The sequence below is a fragment of the Dendrobium catenatum genome, unplaced genomic scaffold, assembly GCF_001605985.2.
Source record: "Dendrobium catenatum unplaced genomic scaffold, ASM160598v2 fragScaff_scaffold_1297, whole genome shotgun sequence".
In the NCBI taxonomy this organism is placed as follows: Eukaryota; Viridiplantae; Streptophyta; class Magnoliopsida; order Asparagales; family Orchidaceae; genus Dendrobium; species Dendrobium catenatum.
In genome coordinates, this window is record NW_021319759.1 from 779,462 (window position 1) to 797,220 (window position 17,759).

General features: G+C 35.4%; 2 protein-coding genes across 6 annotated transcripts in view; one reads left to right on the forward strand and one right to left on the reverse strand.

Annotated features, from left to right (window-relative positions):
• Window positions 1-1,102: 1,102 nt before the first annotated feature.
• The window catches only part of LOC110108892 (factor of DNA methylation 5), a 55,719-nt gene continuing 39,062 nt past the window's right edge, over window positions 1,103-17,759 (reverse strand). For all 5 annotated transcript variants that reach the window (XM_020839734.2, XM_020839733.2, XM_020839737.2 and 2 more), the window contains 5 exons: window positions 14,011-14,192; window positions 11,709-11,798; window positions 11,353-11,637; window positions 10,957-11,169; window positions 1,103-1,719 (listed from right to left, as the gene is read on the reverse strand). In XM_020839734.2, the coding sequence (XP_020695393.1) occupies window positions 1,489-1,719; window positions 10,957-11,169; window positions 11,353-11,637; window positions 11,709-11,798; window positions 14,011-14,192 (1,001 nt within the window). In that variant the 3' untranslated portion in view covers window positions 1,103-1,488. The remainder of the gene's footprint in view (window positions 1,720-10,956; window positions 11,170-11,352; window positions 11,638-11,708; window positions 11,799-14,010; window positions 14,193-17,759) is intronic.
• LOC114580810 (rRNA biogenesis protein RRP5-like) lies at window positions 7,350-8,054 on the forward strand. Its single transcript, XM_028699474.1, has 2 exons — window positions 7,350-7,625; window positions 7,735-8,054. The coding sequence occupies exons 1-2, from the start codon at window positions 7,457-7,459 to the stop codon at window positions 8,037-8,039; spliced, it is 474 nt and encodes a 157-aa protein (XP_028555307.1). The 5' UTR covers window positions 7,350-7,456; the 3' UTR covers window positions 8,040-8,054.

The following is a 17,759-nucleotide window of genomic DNA, read 5'->3' on the forward strand; positions in this document are numbered from 1 at the left end:
TTTTCATGAGTTCAGAAGTAAAAAATACAATGTCTTTCATTTTGAGCCTAGGGGTTTTATCTCCCTCTTCGAGATAATCTATTCATTTTGACGTGACACCACCTCAAAATTAGGAGACATTATTACGCGCGGTCGACAGATGCCGTCCAGAGGTGTCACATCACTATTCTGATATGTAACGATTCTTCTACCGTTGTCGACTTGACATAGTACATCCTGATTCACTTCCGAACGATCCAATGACCGCACATAATAATTTCTACAAAATCTAGACCTCTGGTTTCTTTTGGTTTTAGCCAGCAGGAAACCATCAGAATCCAAAGAGAGATCACATGACTTTCTTGTGCCTTCAGGGTAGTAAGGTATTCCACATCAGAAAGGCTGTAATTAACAACAGGTAATGAGTACAACTTCTTTAACAAACTCAATGCCAGTAGCATTAATTGCAGCCTCATCAGCAAGAGACAAAAATCCCCAGGTAGAATGTAGAGGTCAGCAGAAACAGATTCATTGCCCAACACACCAATCAGTTTGTTGATTACTGAGAATGTCCAATAAAAAGAAACTGAGTTGGGGATTACATTCATTGGTCACAGGCTCACAGCAACATTGTTAAAGTCCATCGTGATCACATTTATCTGGAGTGTTCAGAGCAGCTTTAGGTTGGGTTGAGGACTGGTTATTTAAGGTTGCTGAAGGCAGTTGTGATGGAGGTGATTCATTAGAATCTTCTTGGGAAACCCTGGAGCATTCTGAGCAACTTATTTCTCTATTTGTGTGTTAAAAAGGTTAGAGCAGTTCCAGTAGAAGATAAGATTAGAGAGAGTCGTCTTAGATGGTTTGGTCACATAAAACGACAGCCTTCCGATGACCCGGTTAGGAAATTAGAGGTATTAGATTTGACTTATGTTAAGAAAGGTAGAGCCAGACTTAAAAAGAGTTGGTTAGAAAATATTAGGAATGACCTTTCTTTATTAGATTTAAACAAGAATTTGACTTTTAATAGGACAATGAAAAAAAAAAACGATTCATGTAGCCAACCCCACGTAGTGGGATAAAGGCTTGATGTTGTTGTTGCTATTGTGTGATAAATCTTCGTCCAAAGCTAAGATGTTAAACTACATCACTCTCTACCGCCGCAAATATTCCAACACGCAACAAAGCAAAAGCTCATAAAAGACAGGTCTACCCAATCTTAATTTAAAATGCAGGAACTAGAATTGTAGTCATTAAAAAAAGAAATAGTGAGTGACTAACACAATGCAGACTAGAAGAAGAGAACCTTTGGTTAACCTAAGCAGAAAAGAAAAAACTTCTAGCCCGAGTTCAATACGGCCCAGCTACTTTTTCTTCTCCTTACCTCCGTGAGCAGAGAGGATAAGAGCCACATCAATTGTTTCTTCCAGCATATGATGTCCAAAAACGCAGAAGACAAATATGGAGAGAAAAATAAGGCACCAGTCCAGTGTAATAGAGTTACCGTTGGAATTAAGGTCGTTTGCGTTTGTTTTGTTTCCACTGCTGAAGTACATATTCAATCACTTCACCTATTGAGGCTTTTCTTTCCTCTTTCAAATTCCAGAGCTCAGGTATAACGTATCTTCCACTGGGATTGTACTCGTTTAGTTCCAACAAGGCTGCCTTCACAGCATTGTAAGCAACATCACCCCATTGCTCCTTCAATGAGGTCAGCTTCTCATCATCTTCTCTTATTATTTCCTGCAAAAAAAAAAAAAAAAAAAATTCAAACGCTATGTAAAATATGGCAGAAGGAACATCTTATCTTCCCTTTGTCTCAAGAACTTCACAAATAAACAGAGATATTTTCTAAAAAGCCCGACGTTTACAAACAACTCATGTTCATGAAGCACAAACAATAACACAAGACACAATAAGGTGATCTGACATAGCAGTAAAAAGTAAAAAATGATACATTATGAATAAGATATTTCCTGTTATAAATTATTAATATAATAAGTATAACAAAATGCTTAATATCAATATTTTCTATAAAAAAAACATTACACACATAATATCAAATATATCACATAAAAAGCATAAGAATCAATTATGTAAAATATGGCAGAAGGAACATCTTATCTTCCCTTTGTCTCAAGAACTTCATAAATAAATAGACATAGATATTTTCTAAAAAGCCCGACGTTTACAAACAACTCATGTTCATGAAGCACAAACACTAACACAAGACACAATAAGGCGATATGACATAGCAGTAAAAAGTAAGAAATGATACATTATGAATAAGATATTTCATGTTATAAATTATTAATATAAAGGGATTTTTACATACATAACACTTAAAACTATGTTATTTACTCATTTAACACCTAAAGTTTTCTATTTACATAGATACCACTTAAAACTATTTCTTATTTCTAAAAAACCACTCCGTAACCACTCCGTCCATGAAATCCCGCTGGCTTCACTTCGCAAGACCCTCCACGCCGAAGTTCCGGCGATCAGGCCTCCGCCGATGACGGCCTGTCCGAAGCAATTACGGAGTGAGGCCCTGTTCCTAACGTGAGCTCTGGTTTCTAACATGGAGGGTAGTAATTAAAAAATCACGAAAATGAGCTTTGCCGACGCCAAAGGCTCATCCCGAGAACCTCCATTATTTCCAGCGAAAGCTTGCTAATTGCCTCGCAGTAATCCTGATACACTTCCTGCGTCAAATTTCTAATGTAAAAAAAAACAAAAACCTCCCGAGGAAACATACGAGCGTGTAAATGCCAACCCGAAATGTCGAAACTTTGCAGTGGTTACGGAGTGGTTTTTTAGAAATGAGAAATAGTTTTAAGTGGTATGTGTGTAAATAGAAAACTTTAGGTGTTAAATGAGAAAATAACATAGTTTTAAGTGTTATGTATGTAAAAATCCCTAATATAAAAAGTATAACAAAATGCTTAATATCAATATTTTCTATAAAAAAAACATTACACATATAATATCAAATATATTATATAAAAAGCATAAGAATCAATAAAGGAAAGACAAAAATTGCATTAATTACAATTAAATTTCGAAATTCATCAAATGCACTAAATGCAAATTATAGACTACCGTTAGCATCTAGTAATTACTAGACATGATTTCGTTAATATCAACATTGTCTGCTAACAAGTCTACTCTTGTAAGCATTCAACTATGGGATTATTACCAATTAGATTAGTAACTAATTCAAAAATAACTCTTATATTATAGCAACCATTTAAAAGGCGTTTGAGGCGATAGCCTTGAGGCGAGGCGTTAAGTGGGCGAACTAAGGCGTAAGCCTCGGTTGTTCGGACAAACGTACGCCTTTTTCATTTGAGACGTACGCCTCAGGGCACGAGGCGTCGAGGCGATTGAGGCGCTACCTCGAATATTTTTGTTCGCCAGTCATGCGTAAATAGAGATTAGGGCTTCTTTTGTAAGCATTTCCGCCGCTTCCTCTTTTTCATTCCCTATTTTCTCTCGTTCGTCTGCTCGTTCTCTTCCTCCCGTTCGGTCGTGTGATCCCTGCTCCCGCCGACTTTCCCTAACGACGACTTCAACTTCGGCTTTGACGACATCGACGACTTCGACGATTTCAAGTTCGACATCATTTGTCTCCTGTTTTCTTCTTCCTACGTCGTGTTCAACAAACTTCGACTTCGACGAGTTCGACGACTTCGACAACTTTCATTCCCTGTTTTATTTTTCTTGCATCGTGTTTCTTCCTGCGTCGTGTGCAACAAACTTCGACGAGATCCACGACTTCGACGGCATCCAGGTCTTCGACGACTTCAGGTTCGACGACTTCGCTCTCAGTCGTTCGTTCCCTGTTTTCTTCCTGCACCGTGCTCAACATACTTTGTGTTCTTCCACGTACCTGAAGGCTACTGGAGACGAAGGTAAGCTTCTTGTTCCTGTTTTTCTTCATGCCTCTATCGTTCAGAGACAATAAGTATTTTTTTTTTCATCTGTTGTCTTGAGATTTATTAAATTTGTGAATGATAGGTTGTGAAATTAAATTGTGCTTTCATTTTTTCTTCTAAGAAATTTTCAGAAGTTGCTTGTGATGGTTGTATTAGTCTAATAATTATTCTTGGTAAGCCATATAAAATAACTCATTAATTTGAATCCTTAATCACATTTATAACCTAATATATGAATGACTTGTATTAGGATCTATTACTAATTTTGTATTAGGAACATTTAAAAAATTGAATGCAAGAAGTAATGCTTGTGATATAATGCTTGTGATGTATGAATTATGCAAGAATAATTATTAGACATTTATTGGAATTATGCAAGTCTTTTTTTGTGATATGTTTGTGATATAAATTTTTTTTTGTGACATATAAGTCTTTTTTTGGAATTATGCAACACATAAGAACTAATGCTTGTGATATAAAAATTCCATCTCTTTTGATAAGAACTAATGCTTGTGACATAATTTGATTATGGATTATAGATATCTTATTTATGGTTGAGACATTTAATTATGATGATTCATAAATTATTCTATAGGAGGCATTTATGATGGTAATTGTTTATAGTTTGTATTTGATGTTAATTATTCCTTTCTATCTATTATTAGTATGACCAGTGGTGCGAGAAGAAAAGATCCCGCATGGAAATATGACACTCAAGTTGAAGTGCTAGACAAAGGTGCGAAGAAGGGATATGTTTACATGAAATGTAATTTCTGTGAGAAGCGCATTACGGGTGGTGTCAAGAGGCTGAAGGATCACCTAGCTTGCACTCATGTCAATGTGGGACCATGTGCAAAAGTACCTGATGAAGTGAAAAAAGAATGTATTGATTACTTGAAGAAGTATGCCACCACGAAGGAGGTCACAAAAAGAAATATGGAAGAGATGATAGGAAACTCTTCTTACTATGGATCGCAGCATGAAGGTTCCAGTACTGAAAGCCATTTAGTTTCTTCAGACCGAGGAAGTCGGGGGCCCATGGATAGATTCATGCTAAATATTGATAATGAGGAAAACATAAATACTCAGGATATTCAGCCTCCTACAGCTACAAAAGAACTCAGGAACAGAGTTTGTTTAGATATCGCTAGATTCATCTATGAAAATGGGATTCCATTTAATGTTGTTAGGAGTCTGTCATGGATCAATATGTTACGATCTGTTGGAAGCTATGGAAGAGGACTGCAACCTCCAAGCATGTATGAGCTGAGGACTTGGATGCTGAATGAGGAGGTTAAGACAACTTCAAAAATGGTGGATGATGTTAAGAAGACTTGGATTGAGACAGGAGTGACAATAATGTCAGATGGTTGTTCCTGAATTGAAAGCTTTTGCAGTTAAAATTCATTGCCTGACGTGTTCGGCTTCTGCATGCGAGCGTAATTGGAGCATCTTCAATCAAATTCATACAAAGAGAAGAAATCGATTGGCGGCAGATCGAATGAACAAACTAGTTTATGTTATGTTTAATAAAAAACTGAAAGATAGACATCCCAAATTGCAGAATCAAGAAAATATTGAGAATGAAATTGACCCTTTGCTTGTTGATGAGTTACAATCTGATGATGAATGGGTTACTCCTAAGAATGCTGATGTTTTTGAAGTTGAAGCAAAAGGAGAAACTCATATCAATGAAGAAGACAATGAAGCAACTATTTCCGGGGTTTCTAGGCTGAGGATTCAATTTCTCGTAAGGCATATTGATTTTTAATTAACCAGATTTTTCCGGGGTTTATTTAAATCTCCTTACTTCCTATGAGCGGAAGCCCTCCTAGTTAATTACCCCTTCCACTTCATGGGAGAGTACTCTCGATTAAGGATGAGTTACTTCAGCATAGCTTCGAAATGTTAAGTTTTAACCTAGTTTATAGGGGTAGACCCGATCAAGATCTTAAGATTCTATAACCCTGACATATCATAGATTTCGGTCTACAAATAGTCAAATACTAACAAATCATTGCTTGCAGCGTCCAGAGGATCTGATTAGCAATCATGGGTTCCCTCCTCTCAAGGATCCTGAGTAGTCTGAGATGGTTGTGATGTTCGCATATATCTATTGGAATGCCCGTTAGTTTATTTAGTTTGGGGCTTAGGGCTCCCTTTTAGGAGTTGCCCATGAGTTTTGTTTAGGATGAGGCTTACAGTATGTTTAGGAGTTGCCTGTTAGATTTATTAAGGATGGGGCTTACGACTCTGCTTAGGAATTGCCCGTTAGATTTATTTAGGATGAGGCTTATGGCTCCGCTTAAGAGTTACCCATAGGATTTATTTAAGATGGGGCTTACAGCTCCTCTTAGAAGTTTCCATTAGATTAATTTAGGATGGGGCTTATGGATTTGCTTAGGAGTTGCCTGTTAGATTTATTTAGGAAGGGACTTACGACACTGCTTAGGAGTTGGCCGGTAATTTGAAATAGAATAGGACTTATGACTTCACTTAGAAGTTGCCTGATGAATTGTTTTTAGAATAGGTCTTCTTGCTTTTTTTAAAAGTTAGCCTTCTGGTTTGTTACTTCATTTAGAAGCTTTCTACCAAATTGGTTAAAGTCGGTCTTACTGCTTCTATTATAAGTTGTATGTTAGTTTTGGTTTGTTGAACTTAGGAATAGTTACTTTGGTTTTATTTTCCTCTTACTTTAGCAGTTTTCTTTTTTGTTTCAGTATTATTGTTTTAGTTCCAGTATTAATTTAAAATTATTTATTTGCTTGCAAGTGTTGGAGCCCACACTGATTGGAGTTTAAGTTGAGTTTGAGTCTGTTTTAATTTGAAGTTTTAGTTCAATTAAAATGTATTTGGACTGTTGTATTGAACATTTTAGTGCAAACATCATCCCTGTTTTTTTTTTATAATTATTTTATTTAGTTTATTACATTTTTTTATTAACTAATTAATTAACTAATTGAGAGAAACTTTAACAAATTGTGTTTTAAGTAATTAATTAACAATTTTAAATTTATTATGTTTAATTTCATTTTAACACTGCCGTTGCCAGGTCCCAAGTCCTGGATGAGAAAAGTGGAGGGTTGCGTTAGGTAGTCCACAGCCAGCGTAAAACTTGTCGAACAATAATGACATGAATCCTTTAAGAAATTGTGTTAATGCTAGGGCGTCCCCTGGAAGCGACGCGCTGTATGGCCTGAATACAGTGACAAGTGTGCAAGGGCCGCTGCACCGGCGCCCGGGTGCAGTGTTAAATAGGCAAGGGTTCCCACATCAAGGACGCGCGCACAAAAACCGTTTGGCTGGATTTGACGTAAGTCCGACTTAAATCCCACGATAAATCCGATACCAAACAGCCCCTTAAAGTAAAATTGGGGAGAAACGGGATGAACTTAAATTTTAGTTTTTTTTTTTTTATACCGTTTGGCAAGATTTAAGTTTAATCTTGCTTAAATCCTGCTGCCAAACAGCCCTTTTCATCCCTTTTGGCGACTTCGCACGCTGTTCTGCCTTCATCTTGCTAGCTCTGGTCCTCATCCATGGCACCACGCGACGACAAGAGACATCAGAAAAGCAAGAGAGCGCATGCCAAATCTAAACTCCAGAATCCCTTGAAGAGACCCAAATCAGAGTTCAAAAGGTCTAAGCACGAGCAGCCCGCCTCCGTTCTCTTTCAGGACCAGGACGATGAGCCAGAATTCCCGAGAGGTTTCTCTTCCCCTTGTTCATCTTTCTAAAGTGAAAAAAATAGGAGTAATTTTCTTAAGACGATTTTCAATTATCTCATATTGTTAGTTGTTTCCTATTTTGGGTGCAGGTGGGGGAAGAGTTTTGAGCCGGGAAGAGGTGGCAGAAGCTCGTGCAGAAGCTGAGGAAGAATTTGAGAGGGAACAAGGCCTGGCAAGCAGAGGCAGGAAACAACAAAAGAAGAAGGCGACGGTGAAGAGTTATAAATTTGGTGAAGATGAGTGGGGGTCTCTGTTCGGTCAAGGCATCACTGGGAAGCTTCCAAGGTTGACAAACAGAATCACTTGGAAGGTATGTGGCATCTATGCCATATTTTCTATTTGGATATTCAATGACATGTTGAATTTTTGTAGTTGGGCTGTTCATTTTAATTAGAAAATGCTTTAAGGGTCTGTTTAACTTGAAGAAATATTGGGAAATGCAAAAGCATGTAAATTAATTATTTCATATTTAGTGTTTTTTCCAGCTTAGATAGCAGAAATTATAATTGTCTAAGATCTACAAACAAATGGAGTTTTTCATTGACAATTTTCTATTCAACACCAGCAAAAATTGCGAAGAAAACTTTATTGGGTCATCTGTATGGCTTGGATTCCTGCTGCTTACAAGAAGCGAAATCCCAATTTCTCATAAACCAAACAAGATGAAATTTGTTTATACATCCTCATTTTTATTTGTACTTGTTAAGTGCCGCTTGGGGTGTTGAACCAATTATTCAAGAATCTTTTTGAATAACTTCTGCGCATGTTACCGTAGGTCCTCCTTTTTCCTTCTTAATTTTCTAATGCTAATTTTATTAACTTTTCTAAGGAGGGTATTTTCCTCCCTTCATTGTACATGGTCCAAACTATCCAAGTCTAATTTCAGTTATCTTATCTCCAATATAGATAACTCCAACTTTCCTGTCATATAATCATTCATGAAGCTATCATTTCTACTTTTTCTCTATTAATCCCCTATTTAAATCTCTATTTTGCTATTTCAAGTTTTGTACTCTTCAATCACTTGTTGCTGATAGTATCTTTTATGTTCTAAAAATAAAAACAATGCATCACCTAGCATACCTCTCTTAGTTAGTTGCCAATCATAATGATAAAGTTTAAGAAGATCACAATAGCATTTTAGCTTGGTAAAGACCAAATATTCTGATAGGAAGTGGATACAATGTCCTTGAAATTAGCGAACAACAATAAGAAATTAGGAAGAAGAACACACCAAAATCATTTTACTGCAAGATATATGAAAGAAAATATTGAGATACAGTTGAATCTTCAATTGAAGAGGAAGATCCGACTCTCCTGAATCCCTAGCCAACGGCTAGAGCCTCACAACCTGAGAAAATATAATTTCAGCAAATTCAAAACATAATACTGAAATCACCATATTGTTAGCCTTAAATAGGCTCCCCAAATTCTCTCCCTCCCAAATCAACTATCTTTCCTTAAATAATACCCTCTTGTATTTGAATTCAAATTGGTGAAATAGATGGGCGATTGTATGGAGTGTAATTTTAGCAGTAATAGTCCTAGTGAGGGGATTGTGACTTTGGGCGATCAAGTCATTAATAAGAGTACACGTTTTAGATATCTTGGATCAATTGTTCAGAGTGATGGTGAAATAGATGGGGATATTATTAGCAGAATTCAAGTTGGATGGTTGAAGTGGAGGAATGCATCGGGCTTGTTATGTGATAGAAATGTACCCCTCAAACTTAAGGGAAAATTCTATAAGATGGTAGTGAGGCTTGCAATGCTTTATGGTGCCGAATGTTGGCCATTAAAAGAGAAGCATAATACTAAGTTAAGTGTGGCAAAGATGAGAATGCTCAGGTGGATGAGTGACTTTACCCTTAGAGATAGGATACGAAATGAGCATATACGTGAAAAGGTTGGAGTAGCTCCAGTAGAAGATAAGATTAGAGAGAGTCGCCTTAGATGGTTTGGTCACATAAAACGGCGGTCTTTTGATGACCCAGTTAGGAGAGTAGAGGTATTAGATTTGACTTATGTTAAGAAAGGTAGGGGTAGACCTAAAAAGACTTGGTTAGAAAATATTAGGAATGACCTTTCTTTATTAGGTTTAAACGAGAATTTGACTTTTAATAGGACACAATGGAGAAAAAGGATTAATGTAGCCGACCCCACGTAGTGGGATAAAGGCTTGATGTTGTTGTTGTTGTTGTTATTGTTGTATGTTTTATTTCATTTTACTTAATTATTTAATTAAAGGACAATTTTGAAAATTAAAATTAAGGAAATTTCATTATTATTTAATATAATTAATTCATTATTGTAAAAACTAAATGAAATCATTAACTTGCATTTAACAAAAATTATTATTAATATTATTTTTAGTCTGCTTTCAAATTGTTTGCCAAAGCCCTCCAAAAATACTATTTTTTTATTTAAAACTTTTTCCTCAAAAAATTTGGCAGCCACCCGATGTCTTCTCTCACAAGTGGAGGTTTAGATGGCCCTTGCTGTTGTTCACCCCGATCGGATTAAAAATACGACAAAAAGAATCGTTAATTACTTAAACGAGACATATTTGAGTCGGTAGTGCGCAAATGGGCCATAGGCGAGTTGGCTCGGGTTGCCGTCGTGAACTGGAGCAGACGAGCTGGGACGATAACAGCTGTCGCACGCTTAGCAGGGGGCCCATCGCGTCTGTCTACTAGGACTTACGCGCTGGTGTGGTCCGTCGCGTGTAAGTGTCACGAACGGGCAGGATCGGGCAACCCAATCGTGACTGGTGTCGTGCATGGAGGCGGTAGACAGGCGGGTCGGACCAAGGACGTGAATCATGTGAGGCTTCCTGTATCTATGTGCGACACATAGAGATGAGGGGGAGAGATCGAGCGAGAGGACGAGCGGGGTCAGCGGGGTCTCGTGCGACTGATGGAGATGAGAGGGAGTACGTAAGAGTTGAATTAATGGCCCGAGTTTTATCTGTTTTGTTAGCAATGCCAAAAGGTTGTGTTCGTTCCTGAAATGGGACTTCTCTTCAATTTTATTATAACTATTGTTTAATTGATTCAAAAATTAGTTCTTTTCAACGATACAATAAATGAATTGAAAATAAACAAGACTTTTATATTAGGCCAATGTTAAGCCCCAACATGTTCATATTTGGCTTATTTACAACCCTAAACCTAAGGCAGTAAATGTAAAAGGTAACATTTATACTAACCAAACTATATCAACCAAACAAGATTGATATTCCTGCACATGGTGACTCAACATAAAGACATCGACCGTAAGCATCAAAAGTTCTAAATAGTAAACAGACCAACCTGCTCTTTATCATTGATCGTAATTACTTTAAACGGATGCCAATCTGGGTTCTTCAGATGTTCTTCCCACTCAGAACAAAGCAGTGTAGCTTTAACATCTGCCTCTTCCTTCGGAAACTTTTTCTTACATATATCTTTAAAAGCCTTTGCATCGAGAGCACCCATCCTCCTTATCACAATTTTAGTACGGTCGGTTAATATATCTCTCAATCCCTGTTTAATTGAAACAGGATAGCAAAAATAACTTCAGTAGGCAAAAGATATACATACTTGTGCACGAACTATCATAAAAAGAAGTACAGCATACAGCTTTATCCACCAAGAATCTAAGATAATGATGGATGAGCTCATGCATTTAGGTGGTACCAAAATTTAAAAATAAAACAGAAGTCCTACCTTAATCAATTGCTTCCGAGCATGCTGCAATTCAGTGTTGCTCTCAAAATGCTTGGATGTAAGACTCGAATTAAGACACTCCAGATATTGCTGTTCTTCAATTTTTTCATTTAGTTCAGCTTGCATCTCTTCCATCCTTTTCTTAATCGAGTCTTCTTCACTTTCCATATGCTTCATGACTTCAATTTCACCACTTAGCTGTTCAATTTCCAGCTCAAGTTTTTGTTTTGCAGCCAGTTCCCTTTCCAGTTCTACTACCCTTTTCATGGAATCATCTTTCTCTCTCTGTTCATTTTATTTTCAGTCACTAAAATAACAAAAGAATGTGCGATTCCAAACATTGAATTTATGCAAACCTTATGTTCTTCAATAAGTTTCGAGACTCTCTCATCAGCTTCTTTCTGCTTCATGGTTGCTAATTCAAGTGAGCTGCTTATCATAGCATTCTGCAATTACATCAGGCAAAATCAATGCAAAAGATCAAGAACTATTAAGCAATTTTAATATGGTGGTGAAAACTGTCCGAAGTTATGATCAATTGGAAGAGGAGCACAAGACTCCAAGTAGCATTCTTTATACTCAAAGATGTATGGCAAAACACAGAAAGGGAATTGGAAGGTTTAGCCTAAAATCCAAAGGTTTTTGATGTGAAACGTAATGCATGTAAACAAGAACTGCTTGGGGATTTCAATATAAGATTGTTAAAGCTTTGCTAGTTATAGAATTAATGCTCACCAAATTAAGTTCTCGGAATTATCAAGTCGAAATTAAGTAAGGCAAGTGGTTATAACTAGATTAATGGGACAATATCAAATTGACAACATAGAATTAGATAGTAATGTTATGGAGAGAAACAATAATCCACAATTAACAAATAGAACTTTTCACCTTGGGTCTCTCACTTACTCTCTTGTTGGTGGCACTTTTAATTGGAGGAATATTGAGAGCAACCGAGCGATGCCACTAGGAGACAACACATAAGGGCAAAAGCGGAAAAAACTAAAAATAACATAAACTACTATATGAAATGACTCAAAATAAAACTCATGATCGTAGCCGTCAATCTCCGGCGTCTCCTGATGGTACACGTGTCAAAAAAATGCTGACGATGTCCTCATCAGTTTTCCAATTGCAATGGAACTACACAAAAGTATTACATTAAATTTGCATAATTTGTATTGATTTAAGGAGATATTTATATAAGATATTCCAGATGAAGTATTAAGAGTATGCTATTTATAGATAATCTAGTTAATAGGTGAGTTCACTGGACATCATGTAAAAAAAATTGAGAAAATTTTTTGAAGATAAAAAACTAAGGATTACTAGATCAAAGATTGAGTACACATACAATTTATAGTATACATGAAACATGAAATGATATAAAGGGTTGATAGGTCTAAGTGCATATTCTAAAGTTAAAGTTGATTAAAAAGGATAAATATCTCCAAAATTCTATATAATAAAAGACATCTTAAAGACTTCAAGATAAATATTATAATGCTATAATTTGACTATCTACGAAAAAAGAATCCAAGGAGTATTTAGTAAATAAATCACTGACAATCAAGTTGAGCTTCATAAACAGGACAATGTTAAGATAGATATGTGATATCCAACAAATATTTCTCCTGGCTATCTCAATTAACTCTTTACTCGATCACTAATCCAAAGACGCTCCCGACAGAAAAGAAAGCAGCAGAGAAGAAGACCGATACAGAGGATAAAATGCCGGGGAATAAAAGCCAACCAAGAAGCTGAAGGCGGAGAAACGACCTCACACCAAGTAAGTTGGTGACAAGAACAAGAAAAATAAGGCGAAATCCTGAGCAAGCGCACCCTGGCATTCAAATTTCTAGAAAGGTAATTAGTATCATGAATTCCTTCATTGATCACAATTTTTAGAAGCTTTCTCAGCAGAGTTCTCACCTTGGCCACTAAAAGAAGTCCACCATTACTTCTCACGATATTCAAGACTGCCTGATTCTTGGCGAGCTGGCCAAGCATCTGATGTCTGAGGGTGTTAAAGCTGCTACCAAGTTTACTAGCTCTCGAAAGTATGTTGTAGTTTCTTGTTTGTAAGAGCGACAGGTCATCTTATGTACTTGGGAAATGGATCGTATATGATATGTGGCTTTGAATTCTTGTGTGGTAGAGGTTAAACAAGGATAGAGAGAAATTATTACATTATATAGAGGGATGGAGTAACACCTATTGACGCTAATAATGCAAACTAGACTTTAGTGATTTAGACATCCAAATAGAAAAAAGGTAGAACACAAACAATATAACTTCCACTGTCAAAAAAGACTTGGATAAATTTGAATTGAGAAGTCATACAAAACTCAAAATAAAGAATGAAGCAAAAAGAAACACAAAACCAACCCCAGATAGTTAGGCTAAGGATGATGATGATGATGATGATGATGTGGACTCAAATTTATTCATTCCTTCAAAATATGTTGACACTTGAGTAGACATGGCAAGATTTGGTTGAATTAAATAAGCATTCAATGGTCACAAGTAAAATAATTGAGTCATAAACTACTTCCACGAACTCAAAACAATTCCAACAAGATGAGTTCACCAATCAATCAGAACAAAGGGTTCAAATTAATGAAAGATATGTCAACAAATGCAAAAAAATGGAATTAAGACCTTTTTTTTCTCATCATCTAATTTCTTTCTCTCTGTATCAGTCAGAGCAACCAAATTATTCAGTTCTTCAAATCTGAAGTTGAGCTCTTCTCTCTTTGAGGCAAGCTTTTCTCTTAACTTCTCGTTCTCTTTGATGACGTTCACTGAATGGTTGTGAGCATGATGCAGCATTTCCTTCAAATCTATATGGTAATCAGATAACAAAAAAAAAAAAAAAAAAATTGAGAATTGTGTAAAAATTAACACAAATATAAGATCATCAATAATATTGCCAAGAACACTAAAGATTGCTATGATTGATAGACAATGTCAAGTCACCAGAATTATCTTAAAAGACGTTTCAATATTGCCATTATTTTCAACAAAATATGACTCAACAAAATAGTTACATTGAGATGTTTTGCAAAGAAATTAAATGAGCATTTATCATTTAATTTTTATAATGCATCTATGATGCACAAACACGGACACGACAACACGGATACGACAAGATCACACGACACGAACACGGACGCAAGACACTTCAATAATTGAAAATATAGAACAAGGACTGGGTTGGACACAATATGATAGTTTTTATAATTTAAAAATAGTATATAAAAATTGAATAAGTATAATATTAAAAATAATAAATTATTAAACTAGAATTTGTGCTTAAGAAAATTAATATTAGAATGTCAAGAGTCAGATATCGATGTCGTTTATCAGTCATCGAAGAGGAGACGACAATGTTGTCGAGAGTCAGACATCGATGTTAGATGTTAAGTGGGCGTTTATCATTATTGTTGAGAGAGCGTCGATTGCCGATGTTGAGAATGCGTCGGACAAAGATGAGATGTCAAGTTGCGGGTGTAGAAATTAATAGCGTCAAGCATCAATGTCAAAAAAATGTCAAACTTTGATATGGAGATCATTTTGAAATGTTGATGTTGAAATGACATCAGACATTGTTGTGAAATCAAATTCGAAACTTGTCAAAGAGAAATAAAAATGAGAATATTTGATGAATTAAGTGTGGACAATTGATTTGGTGTTGTGAATAGGAAATAAGAAATTTAATTTTATATTTTAAATAAGTAAATATTTTAAATACAAGAAATAATATTTAAAAAATTCATAAAATATTTAAGACGCGTGTCGAACACACGTGTCCAATTTGTATTTAATATTTTTTTAATCGGACACGTTTTCGGCGTGTTCGACGCATGTCGGAGGAGTGTCAGATACGTATCATGTCAGATACGTGTCAGACACTGCATGCCGCTTTGAAAAGAAATATCAGTGCATCATAGTAATGTATATTCGTTGCTGAGAGTAAGACCTTAGATTAGGCACTAACTTGAAGTTATATGTAAGATTTGATTGAATTATGTTGCTAGAGATTAAAGATAAAACTTTTGTAAGATACAAGCTTGGAAAAGTGATCTGCTTTTGGTTGCATCAAGCTCATTTTGCACACATGCAATACATTGAGTTAAAAGTTTTGTTGGAAAATAATGATGTTTCTATTGATGTAATTGAAAAATAATTGGTCTACCTGGAAAAATTTTCAATGATATCAACAAAAAAAAAAGAATGTTTTGCCAAACAAAAAAACAAAAATTTAAGTCAATCTATTTCATCTTATGAAAAACTTCTCAATAGTTTGAGACAAAAAAATGAATCCAAATGAAGCAAATTAGGCTTAAATGCTACATAAACAAATAAATTCACAAACTTAACCTCAAACCAGAGCCCTTTTTCCCATTCTGACTGCTTCTCATTTGTAGCACAATTAGGTGAGAAATAAAGCAATATAGTAAAGAAAAATACACAAATATTTGAAATATCTAAACAAAACCCTTACAATTAATTTCAAGCATTAACTTCTACCATATTTCTCGTTACTTTTTAACTGAGGAACCATTTGGGATGAATTTGATAGAGTAAATGGATTAAATTGAAGACAGACAATAGTTTGAGATTAAAATAGATCACAAATAAATAATCAATGAACCATTTTGAACTTTTCTCATTAATATTTCTAATGCTAGTCGCTAAATTAACAATTTCAACAAACCTTTAATGCAAATTTAAATTACAAATTTACTTATCACTGCCTGCCAAACAAATATTGTGATACTCGAGCATATGCATCTTCAATACCAACAAAAGAGCATGAACACTTTTATTACTGGCTACATTTTTTTCATTTATTGACTTAACACAAATTAACTTCATAATAAAAAATCCTTCAAGTATAAATCAACTTTATTCATTAATACTTGTATGACATTACTAAGCCTATTGATGCGGACATCCAACCGTCCATACCAATCCGAGGAGGAGCTGAAGATTGACGACCGAGATCACTTTGCTTTATTTTCGTTATTAAGTGTATTTTAATTTAGTTTTGCAATTTCCCATTTTACCCTCTTGTTTTATGTAAGCCCAAGGGGCGAATGTGTCTTTTAATTTCTCTTGAGGCCTATATATAGAGGCCCATTCTCTTGTATTTGGAGGATGGATTATTGATAATGGAAAATTTTATTTTCATGTTGATCTCTTAGTGAGTTCAGAAGGATCTCTTTGTGAGTTCCGACTTTCTCAAGATCTCTTTGTGAGTTCTTGAGGAGAGTTTCGCGGATCTCTTTGTGAGTTCCGAGATTCTCAAGATCTCTTTGTAAGTTCTTGAGGAGAGTTTCGTGGATCTCTTTGTGAGTTCCGAGATTCTCAAGATCTCTTTGTGAGTTCTTGAGGAGAGTTTCGCGGATCTCTTTGTGAGTTCCGAGATTCTCAAGATCTCTTTGTGAGTTCTTGAGGAGAGTTTCGCGGATCTCTTTGTGAGTTCCGAGATTCTCAAGATCTCTTTGTGAGTTCTTGAGGAGAGTTTCGCGGATCTCTTTGTGAGTTCCGATATTCTCAAGATCTCTTTGTGAGTTCTTGAGGAGAGTTTCGTGGCTTAATTGGAGGGACGAATTTAAGGAGTAATTAATGACAATTCAAATTCAAATTTTGAATTTGAATTAGCATTAATTACTCCTTAAATTCGTCCCTCCGATTAAGCCAATAACCATTAATTTAAATATGAAATTTAATTTCAGATTTAAATCAATTAATCATTTAATCCTCACAATTAATGACAATTCAAATTCAAATTAATTCAAATTCAAATTTGAATTTGAATTAGCATTAATTACTCCTTAAATTCGTCCCTTCAATTAAGCCAATAACCATTAATTTAAATCTAAAATTTAAATTAAGATTTAAATCAATTAATCCTCCCAATTAATGACAATTCAAATTCAAAATTTGAATTTGAATTATCTTTAATTACTTCTTAATTTCAAATTTCCATTCTCTCTCCCCAAATTGATTTGGGCTTTAATTAATCTTGCCACCTAGGCAAGTAAATGGCATTTACGTTTCACATCACCATGCTTCATTATTTTCTCACACAACCTCATTGTTCGGCTTCAAAAATTGATTCTACTATAGCAACTGCAATTCTTGCCATCTTATTCTCTAAGACTGATATAAATTTTTCAATCAATTGACATATCCTCGACTTTAGGATTATTGAAATCTTAGAATCATATTTGGGAGTCTTAAAAGCTGTTGTAGGCTACCAGCTACTCAATTCCATATTTTGCAATGGAATAATATCATGCATACAATCTATGATTGTTGTACTTGATCATATTTAAAATCTTTCACGTTTTTCTCCTTGAGTGTATCAATTGTGACTTCATTCATTCCTTATCGTACTT

Excerpts from the sequence above, each read along its gene's own strand:
- LOC114580810 (XM_028699474.1), top strand. The coding sequence starts at position 7,457 with ATGGCACCACGCGACGACAAGAGACATCAGAAAAGCAAGAGAGCGCAT. Across the intron at positions 7,626-7,734 it reads TGAGCCAGAATTCCCGAGAG|GTGGGGGAAGAGTTTTGAGC; the intron begins GTTTCTCTTCCC and ends TTTTGGGTGCAG.